Source organism: Echinops telfairi, unplaced genomic scaffold (assembly GCF_000313985.2).
Source record: "Echinops telfairi isolate 266 unplaced genomic scaffold, ASM31398v2 ScPeMD7_7420;HRSCAF=8458, whole genome shotgun sequence".
NCBI lineage: Eukaryota > Metazoa > Chordata > Mammalia > Afrosoricida > Tenrecidae > Echinops > Echinops telfairi.
In genome coordinates this window covers 49,480,169-49,491,298 of record NW_022111320.1, presented here as the reverse complement: position 1 = coordinate 49,491,298, position 11,130 = coordinate 49,480,169, and the positions used below count along the sequence as shown (strand labels likewise).

The following is an 11,130-nucleotide window of genomic DNA, read 5'->3' as shown; positions in this document are numbered from 1 at the left end:
TCCGTGCCACCAACCCAGTCTCTCCCCACCCTGTTTCTCCCTCCACCCATGCCCTCTCCCCCTCTTCACGTCCGACTCTCATGTCAGGTAAAGTTTCTTTGAGGGCAGGTGTTTTTCTTATGTAAGGGCAGTTTGGACTCTAAAATACTAATTCAAATACCAAATATGTTGCCCCCATTCTTGCAGGCATGAGTAATAACTTATAAATCCACAGATTTTATTATACTTAAAACATTTCTGGAAGTGGGGGGAGGAGCCTCAGACTGATTCTGAGATCATCTCAGGCTATTGTTCCAGAAAGAATGTCCCAAGGAATGCAAAATCTGGGACAAATTACTTTGTTTCATTCTCTTCTTTTTCTCCAAACCATTTCATGCAGGTGAAATCAGACTTATAGTATTCTTATGAAACATGAGCATAGATGGCCACCTTGAAGGGGAAGATTTGCTCGTGGAGGCTTGCCTGCTATGTAAGCTAGTAATGGGGAGAGGGACAGACCTGCCACTTAACTTTACATTTTCCTTGAGCTTACTGGTAGGTGTATTAGCCTTAGGTGTTTTTGTAAGTACCCAGTAACTGAGCCTTCGCCTCTTCCAGGCATGCCTTCAGATAGCCTACTGTTTTTTCAGCAGCAGACCAGAAAGGAAGTGTAGACTTTCTAAATGTTGCTTAGAACTTCTTTCCTGCCTCATTTCTTTAGGCCCTTCCAACCTAAAGTTTGTAACCCTAACAAAGAAGTCTGAAATCAACAGGGTCCCACAGGTTTTTAAAACAGCCCAACTGAGATTGATACACCATAACATTTACCCATTTGGGATACGAGTGGTTTTTAGGACGTGTGTAAAACTGTTCAACTGTACCATAATCCAGTTGTAGAGCATGTTTATCACTTTAAAAGTTCCTGGCATCCATTTACATACAACTAGTCCCCATTTCTACCCACCATCTCAGTCAAGTACATATGTATTTTCTGTTCCTACTGTCGTTTATTTTTTTCCTTAGAAGTTTCATGTAAATTAAATCATACATTATGTCGTTTTGAGTCTCATTTCTTTCATTTAGCATAATACTTGTGAGAATCATTCGGGTTGTAGTATGTATCCATTTGTTCCCCTTTGCTGTGATATTGCACTGTTGTATATACCATGTTGTATTCATTTTCTGGTTTATAGACACTGGATTGTTTCCCATTTTAGTTATGAATAATATATCAGTGAACATTAACATAGTAATTCTTTGGGCATGTGTTTTCATTTCACTTGGACAGATACCTGGGTTGTGTGGTAAATCTATGTGTGACAGTTTAAGAAACTGTCAAAATTCAGAAGTAAACCCTAAGTTAAGGTCATCTGATTTTTGAAATGCCAAGGCTATTCAATAGGAAAAGGATAGTCTTTTCAGTGATAGCGCTGAGGCACCGGGAGAACTATATGCAGGAGACTAACATTGGATCGCTGCCTCATATTATGTACAACTGTATCATGCATCTTTATGTAAGAGGCAAAACTCTAAAGTTCTTAGAAGCAAATTTAGCTGTGAATCTTTGTAACCTTGGATTAGGGAATAGCATCTGACATATGACACTAAAAGTAACAAAACAAAAATAGATTAGATTTCATTAAAATGTGAAGCTTTTGTGCTCCAAAGGCACCCCCAGATTGTGAATTTTCAACTCAAAAATAAAAAGAGAAATGAGCCAATTAAAAACAGTAAAGGATTTGAACAGACATTTCTCCAAAGAAGTCCCATAAATGACTGCTAAGTATAAGATGCGCAATATCATTAGCCATGAAGAGAAACACTAATGAAAACCAAAACAAGATATCACTTCCTGTCCCATCCAGGATGACTAAAATGAAACAGGACCAATGTTTTCACAGGTGTTGGGGATGATGTGGACAAATTGGAACCCTCATACTCTACTGGTGGTATAGTCAGGTAGCACAGCCATTTTGAGAAACCATTTGGCAATCGACCCGGCACCTTCACTCCTAGGCATAGATCTAAGAAAATGAAAATATGACCAGCAGGATTATTCATAATTGTCAAAAAGTGGTCTTGCAAGTGTCTAGCAAGTATTTCATTAGTCTGTATGTCTTACAACTTTACAACCCTATGTTGACTGTCCTTTTATAGTACATTTTAAAGCCTTAAAGTATGAGCCCTACTACTTGGTTCTTGTTCAAGACTGTTTGGACTGTTTGGAGCCCCTTATGGATCATAACCTTGAAGATTTGGGAAGATATTTTTAATCCTAATAACCTTATGCTATTTTGAAAAAGGAATGATTGTATATATTGTACTAGATACAATTGTCTGTAGAAACTCAACTCTAGTGGTGAAAAACAGAGGAATCTTATGTTTTGTTTCATGTTTCCATTTTAAGTGTTCCCTACGGAATTCCTTGGAGAGAAAATTGCCTATCAGGACCATATAAACAGCCAAAACTGGCCAGAAGACACCGACTTCTGCTACCAACCGGAGCAAGTGATGAATCCTACCCAGACTGGTAAGTAGAGTCTTGAATATGATCCTTGAATGTGATGTGTGACGGAAACATGAAAAAGTCACAATAGCCACTCGGATAAAACTTAAACCTAAATGTAGCTCACCAAGCATGCCCAACCCTTCCTTTTCTCTGTTTGTTCTCGAATCTCAGGTGTTTAATACTCTCTATCTACTTCCTTCTCCTTTGAACCTTGTTTTAGATAATTATCTGAAGCTGTGTACACTGCAGACGTAGTGATTAATAGTACCTTAGAACTTCAGTTCTTTGAGAAGGAACTATTAAAGGAATAATAACACCAGAAACTGGTGTCTCTTCTGTTCCAGGCACTTGTTACCTGTGTTTCTTTCCTGTCTGTGCCGCGCATCTTATTCTCCTTGTTTGACAGAAACTGAAACCCCGGCTATTTATAGAGTTTATATATTCCAGAGCTGGAATTGGAATTTAAATCACATTTAATTCCAGATCTTGATTTTTATTTCCTGCCACCTATCAAGGAATGAAATATACACTGTAATCTCAGGAATTAATAACGGAAGTATAAATCTCGTAGACATATAAAAAGTAGGAAGACTCAACTGCATCACTTTTTTAAAGGCAAATTTCCTAAAATATTAAACATAATCCTACCATATGATTCAATTATTCTTCTCCTAAGTATTTTCTGAGAGAAATATAAGCACGTCTGCTCACAAACATTGGTACTTGATTCGAATAACCCCAAACTGGAACGGCACAAATGCTCATCAGCTGGTGAATGGGTAAGGAAAGCAGGGTGTAACCCTACAGTGGAATGCTGCTGCTAGGTGCTGCCAGGCTGGTTCCAACTCAGAGCAAACCTCTGTACAACAGCCTGGAACTCCGCCCCGGTCTGTGCCATCCTCACAATTGTTATCCTTGAGCCCATTGTGGAATATGACTTAGCAAAAATAAACATAACCGCATGCATGCATAAGTTTCAAAATCATGTTGTGTGAAAGCATCCAGGCATACACACACACACACACACACACACAAATGGTATATAGACTCTCAGGTTTCTATAAAAGTCAAACTACTAGGTGGAGACAAAAAGAATGCCTGTGGCTGCCTAGGTACCACTACCAACTGCTCTGGAGAGTCTCACATTGGAAGGATTTGTATAGAATGGGAGAAGAGTGCGGAGCAGAGCCCAAAATCACAAAAGAGACTGAGCTTTCCGGTCTGCTAGTGACTGGTGGAATCCCCAAGCTGTAAGTAACCCTTAGTCACCACTGTGGCAAAATAATCAGAAGAGCAGCATTTACCCAAGGAATGAGTGTTAGCAAAGGAGGAAGAGTGGAAGCAAGAAAGGCCGGGAGAAGGTGGGATAGATAATATATGGTACTCTAAGGCTATTGAAATGGATGAGTTGAAACAGAGTCTGTATAACTTACTGAGTGTAAAACTGATGATCTGCTCTGTAAATCTTCACCTCTCTTACTGCCACCGAGTGGATTCTGACTCATGGTGACCCTTTTGGACCTGGCAAAGCTGCCCTTGTGGGTTTTCAAAACTAACTATTTACACAATACATAAAGTCAATAAAGGCTATTGTAAATAAAGATTATTGTAAACAGACAATGGTCTTTCTCCTACAGAGCCGCTTGTGGTTTCAAACTGCTGACCTTGCAGTTAGCAGCCCAGTTCATAACTACTGCACCACCAAGACTCCTTACCTTCACCTAAATCACAATATGAAGGTTTTTTTCTCTGTGTGTTTTTTTGTAAGATCATTTAATTGGGAGCTCTTACAGCTCTTATAACAGTCCATACATCAGTTGTATCAAGCATTTGTACATATGTTGCCATCATTATTTTCTAAAGATTTACTTTATATTTGAGCCCTTGGTACCAGCTCTTCTCCCACCACCCCCTCGTGACCCCTTGATAAATGATAAATTATTGTTATTTTCATATCTTATATCCAATGCTGTTTCCCTTCACCCACGTTTCTATTGTTCATCCCCCTGGTGGTGGTGGTGGTGGTGGTGTGTGTGTGTGTATGTGTGTGTGTGTTATGCAGTGCCCTGTTCCTCCCATCCTCTTCTCTCCACCTTCCCCCTTCACTCCTGGTATTGCTACTCTCATTTCTGTTCCTGAGTGGTTTATCTGACCTGGATTCCATGTCTCATGAGCTCTTACCTGTACTTGTGCACATGCCCCAGTCTAGCCCACAGTGAAAGGCAGGATTGAGGTCATGATAGTGGGGGTTGAGGAAGCCTCAAGGAACCAGAGGAATAATGTGTGTTTCATCGGTGCAATACTGCACCGTGATTGGCTCATCCCTTTCTTGTGACCCTTCTGTGAGGGAATGTCCCATTGTCTACAGATGGGTTTTGGGTCTCTTCTTCATCTCTAACTCCCCTCATTCTCAACAATATGGTTTGTTTGTTTGTTTATTTGGGGTCCTCTGATGCCTGGTACCGGATTCCATCCCTCATGATTACATAGGCTGGTGTGCTTCTTCCATGTGGGCTTGTTTCTTCTCTGCTAGATAGCCACTTGTTTAACTTTAAGCCGTTAAAACCCCAGGCACTATATCTTTTGATAGCTGGGCATCATCAGCTTTCTTCACCACATTTGCTTGTGCTGCACCCATTTTGTCTTGAGCTATTGTGTTGGGAGGGTGAGCATCACAGAATGCCAGATTGTTAGGACCGTGTGTTCTTGCGTTGAGGTGGGGCATAAGCAGAGGCCTAAAGTCTATCCACTACCTCAGTGTATTGGTATATAAATATATGTACATATGCCAGTACCTCTATTCTATGAATTAATGTATCATATGTACACACCTATGTTTACACCTCTATCCATAGCTCTGATTCCTAGAGCTTTCCAATTTCCTTTTATCTTCCTCCTGCCCTACCATCATACTCGTCCTTCTTTTGCCTCTTAGTAATTCCTCTCAGCTAGATAGCTGTTGTTCCAACACCCTCCTCATTGTTGATTTTAATTCCCTAGTTGTTCCCCTGTCTGTGGTGTTTGCTCACAGCTCCCTTCCCCTGCCTCCTCCTTCCCCAAAGTCCCTTCAGAACCGTTGGTTCTGTTGCTTTCTCCTGAAGCTTACTTCCCATGCCTATCATATAGATAGGCAAACCAACAATAATGGAGACCAAACAAAAAGAAAACAAAAGATTGAATCCAAAGAGAAAAAAAATAATAACTAACAAAAAAGGCATACATAATTCCGTGTCTGTCTGCTGACCTTTATGACTTATCTCCCCACTAGTTCTGGTTGGTTCCAGGAACTGCCCCTCTAGTCTGAAGTCTATTTGGGGCTCCTCGGGGGCTGTTGTTGGCCCTATAGTCCTTGCTGTGCCTTAGCAGCTCCCTACAGGGACATCATCCTCGGGGCTTGGTGTGCCATTATGCGGTCTAGACCCTCACTCTCTTTCCTTCTTGGTTTGCTTCTGTGTGGATGTGGCATGCCGGCCCCACTCCCCAACCTGTAGGTTTAGTGTTGTCCTCTGTAGCACATACTTTCTATGGAGGGAATCAGTTTGGCTCTGATTGGGGTGGCCCTGTAACCCACTCTGTTTATGAGGTGCTCCATGTGGTTACGTTGGTGCTCCATAGTGGGGTCTGCTGACCTTGCAGTTAGCAGCCCAATTCGTAACCACTGCACCACCAAGACTCCTAAACCTTCACTTAATTACAATTAAAAGTTTTAAAAAAAAGAATTCCTGGGTCTGGAGGCAAGGGGAGAAATTAATTGAATGAGTAACTTTTTTGGGGTGGGGCGGGCATCCCTGAGTGGGCATGAATGAACGAGTAATCATAGAAGGGATGGGGCAAATTTTCTGTATTCTTGATTGTAGTTGTGTTTTCCTTTGTGTATACAACTGTCAGAATTCAAATTGCCCACTTTAAATAGATGCAGTTTGTTGATGTTAATTGATGTTGATAAGTTGATAAGAGGGAAGAAGAGGTGTAATTATAGGGTGTAGTTGGTCTGCAGAAGGGGGTCTGAGGAACCCCTCAAAGCAATGGCGTCAATAACACTAAGTCAGAGTTAGCCAGGTCACAAGGAGAAGTAATTTGTCTCCCCTTAAGTATATATGGCCATTTTTTGCTCTCTGAACTTAATGAAATGTTCATAGTTGGTTCCCCGTGACCTATAATGCATGTGAAACTTCCCAAACTTGTTTGACCCACTCCCGCCTTAAAAAAACAAAAACAAAAAAAAACTACTCAGCACCCCTCCGGCAATTAAGAAATTTTTTTCTACAAAACAACCTTATCGTGCTTGCTTCGGCGGCACATATACTAAAATTGGAACAATACAGAGAAGATTAGCATGGCCCCTGTGCAAGGATGACACGCAAATTCGTGAAGTGTTCCATATATTAAAAAAAGAAAAACAAAAAAACAACCTTATCACCGTCAAAGTACTCTTCGTTACAATTAATACATTTGTCAACTCTGTGATTCCATTCTTGGAAGTATTTTTTAAACTCATTTGTTTGGATCGCTGATAGCGCCTCCCTCGGTTTTTTCTTCATCTCCTATGTTGTCAAATTGCTGTCCTTTCATGTCCCTTTTCATTTGCAGAAACAAAAAAGTCGCACAGAGCAAAGTCAGGTGAGGAAGGTGCGTGGGGCAAGAGAGGCATGCTGATTTTTGCCAAAAACTGGCTGTGTGAGCAGGTGCGTTGTAGGGGTGGCAAAACCAGTCCCCCATCTGCCACAAATCAGACCTTTTTTGTCAGACACTGTTATGTAATCTTTTAAGAACCTCTCAGTGGTTCTCAACCTGTGGGTCACAACCCCTCTGGGGATGAACGACCCTTTCACAGGGGTCGCCCAATTCATAACAGTAGTAAAATTACAGTTATGAAGAAGCAACAAAAATAATTTTATGGTTGGGGGGTCACCACAACATGAACTGTATGAAAGGGCCACGGCATTAGGGAGGTTGAGAACCCCTGTTCTAGAGCTTCATATTATTTGTTGCTTTCTGTTTTCGTGGCCAACTCAAAGGTAGAGAGATCTGTCTAGGAATGGAATTGTTGGGTTATATGTTAACTCTGTGATTCATCATTTGAGGAACGGCCAGGTTGTTTTCCAAAATGGGTGCACGATTTTACATTCCAGTCAGCAATGTTCAGGTGTTTCCTTTTCCCATATCCCTCCTAACACGTGTTACTGTACGACTCTGTGATTCTAGTCATCCTAACGGGTATGAATTAGTATCTCCGTGGTTTGATTCTAATGATGTTTATTTTTTCATGTGTATATTGACCATTGGTAAATTTTCATTGGAGAAATGTGTATTCAGATCTTTTACCTAATTTTTAACTTCATTATTTGTTTATTAAGATGTAGGCATTCCATAAATATATAGATATTATCAGATCTATGATTTGAAAATATGGGTATTATATCCTGTTCTATGTGTTGTCTTTTCCTTTTATGAATAGTGCCCTTTGAAGCTCAAAAGCTTTGAATTTTGGTAAAGCCCAATTTTATCTTTTTTCTCTCTCTTGGTGCTCTTACTTTTGGTTTCCTATCGAGTAATCCAGTGAGAAATCTGAAGTTAAGAGAATTTATCACCCGGGAGGCAGAGGAAAAAATGAGGAGCTGATACCAAGGGCTCAAGTAGAAAGCAAATGTTTTGAGAATGATGTTGGCAACAAATGTACAAATGTGCTTGACACAATGGATGTATGTATGGATTGTGATCAGAGTTGTATGAGCCCCCAATAAAATGATTTTTTTTAAAAAGAATTTATCCCTGTTTTCTTCTAAAAGTTTTGCTCTTACATTTAAGTCTTTAAACCACTTTGAATTGATTTTTATGTATTTTATATCAAGTGTGTGCTGTCAGGGTCCACGTTTGTTCTGCATGTGGCTATGTAGTTGTACCAAGCTTATTTATTGAAAATCCTATTCTTTTCCCACTGAATGGTCTTGGCACCTTTGTTGCAAACCACTTGACCATGTTGTTTGTTGTTAGATGTCACCGAGTGGGTTCTGATTCTTTGCAGCCCTGTGTACAACAGAAGGAAACACCACCCAGTTCTGTTCCATCCTCCCAATTGTTCTATTTGAACCTGTTGTTGCAGCCACCATGGCAGTCCATTTTGTGTAGGATTATGTTAGGCCTGGTTGACTAGAAAAACAAATCCAGTGTTGCTCATATATGTGTAAGAGAGAGCTTTATACCAAAAAGTAATTATATATCAATCAAACTTCCAGTCCAGATCAAGTCCTTAAGTCCGAATACTAGCCTGTGAATCCCTCTTCAGACTCACACCACCACATGCAGTGATGCAGGGTGCTGGAAGATCACAGGCTGGTGGGTGCAGAGTTGTGTGGATATAAGGGAGGTGGGCACATCACAGGGCTCACACAGGCCTCAGTGTGGCTCAGATGGTGAATGGTGGCTGAGAGAGAGAGAGAAGGGAGGATCCAAGGACCCTCCTTATGATAAGGCCACACTCACAAGGAGATACCATCAGGCTGTGACCCAATTGACAGGCTAGACTTCACCCCTACACTTAATGTATCAAGTTGACAGGGATATTCTTTTTTTTTTTTTCCCTGCCACTCTACCAAGCATGATGCCCTCTTCCAGGGACTGATCTATCCTGATAACATGTCCAAAATACCTGAGACAAAGTCTCACCATCGTTGCTTCCTTTTTTTTTCTTCCAAGACAGATTTGTTTGTTCTTTTGACAGTACACAGCCCTTTCAATATTCTCCACCATAATTAAAATGCATAAACTCTTCTTTGGTCTGTCTTATTCAGTGTTCAACTTTCACATGCATATGAGGCGATTGAAAATACTATAGCTGGGGGCAGGTGCACCTTAGTCCTCAAAGTCACATCCGTGCTTTTCGATATGTAAAGAGGTTTTGTGCAGCAGATTTACCCAAAGCAATATGTCATTTGAGGGGTATTGCCATCTTAATAATATCAAGAAGACTGACCTATGAACATGAGTTTTTTATTATTATTTATCTAGATCTTAAATGTTTTTCAACAATGTTTTATTTTTCAAACTTTAAGCTTTGTACTTTAAATTTGTTCCTTATTTTATGCTAGTTCTAAATGCATTTTGGTTGCTCATTGTAAATATAAGATAGAATAGAGACTTGTATTATCAGTCTTGCATCCTGCATCCTTGCTGAACTCGTTTATTAGTTCTAGTTATTTTTAGTTGATTCTTTAGGATTATATATGTATATATGATCATGGTATCTGATCAGAGAGATCATTTTCTTTCTCCTTCCTGACATGAATGCTTTTTAATTTCTTTTCTTTGCTTAATTGTTTTGGTTTGAACATACCATATCATGTTGAATAGATGAATAGAGTGGACATATTGTTTTTCCCTGGCCTTATGTGTGGGAAAGATCGGGATTTTTACCATTAAGTATGATGTTAACTGTGTTTTCTGTAGATGCCCTATATTAGGTTGAGGAAGCTCTGTTCTTAGTTTGCTGAATGTCTTTGACTTGAAAGAATGTATGAGGGGCAGGTGTGTGAAATGTGTACCACATTTGGACTTTCAGGAGTTGGCACTTTGATAGAGAAATCAGGGGAGCACTCTAGAAGGCTAGAGATATAACTTTGGGTGTTGACTTATATATGGAATTTTAAAATGCAAAATTGAATGGTGTCACCAAGGGAGGGAATATAACTAGAGACCTTTTCCCTTTCTGCCACCCAGTTCTTCAGTTCTCAGCTGAACTACTTGTCAAGGAATAATATTCCTTGACTTGGACTAAAGCATATCCCACTATATAGGCACCCAGTAAAAACTGTGTATGAGCAAATGACAGCGCTTTATTGAAACCACCCAGTGTTACATGTGATTTGGTGCAAACCAGACAGCACTTACTCTTTCCTGTGCTTCCAGCATCCTGTGTTTTCCTCTGAGGGAATTTGAGAGGTGGAGCAAGCAACAGCTGTCTCAAACCACGTAGAATTGGAGAGAATACGTGTTTATATTCTCTCTCATATTCCAGCTCTCCCCTGCTCTTCTTAAAAACGGAGTTTGGCATCTCTTCTGTCGCTAACAGTTTCTCATTTTGGCTTTCTGCTTATTCACGCTCTTCATTACGGCAACCCCCCAGCCCTGAAAATGTATTCCTGAGAGAAGGTGGTGTAGCTTCCTTAATGCCAGGAATGAGCTTGCTCTGAAGGCTGAGGCTTTCATGCAACCACATCTGACGTAGACGTGTCTCCAGGGAGTGATTCTCAAATCTGCAGTGCCACATCACGTAGTCAGAAATGCGGGTTCTGGGCCCAGCAATCCATGTCTTAACAAGCCTTCAGGGTAATGCCAGGAGCCCTCAGGGTGTGATTAGTTGGTTATGCTTTGGGTTGTTAGCTGCAAGGCCAGCATTTTTAACTTACCCAGCCCCTCCACAAAAGAAAGCTGAGGGGTTTTGCTCCTGTAAAGTTTAACAACCTCAGAAACCTAGTGTTTGACTTTGTACTGTTGGGTTGCTACTAGTAGAAATCGACTCAGTGGTAATGGATTTTGGTCAGAATAATTCCAAAAAATGCTGAATTTTGAGAACAACTCCTTAGAGAATTCTGCTTGCATTGGGCATCTTACCCCCACCGTATAAGGAAGCAGCACACCAACAT

At 40.5% G+C, this 11,130-nt stretch overlaps 1 protein-coding gene and 1 non-coding gene across 2 annotated transcripts in view; both read left to right on the top strand.

Moving 5' to 3' along the window:
- Nucleotides 1-11,130, top strand: part of MAP4 (microtubule associated protein 4) — a 140,787-nt gene that overhangs the window by 77,044 nt on the left and 52,613 nt on the right. Inside the window, exon 4 of the mRNA XM_045297704.1 lies at nucleotides 2,387-2,509. Within this exon, the coding sequence (XP_045153639.1) occupies nucleotides 2,387-2,509 (123 nt within the window). The remainder of the gene's footprint in view (nucleotides 1-2,386; nucleotides 2,510-11,130) is intronic.
- On the top strand, nucleotides 6,770-6,876 carry LOC115872193. Its single transcript, XR_004047725.1, has one exon. It is a non-coding gene; the product is annotated as a U6 spliceosomal RNA (small nuclear RNA).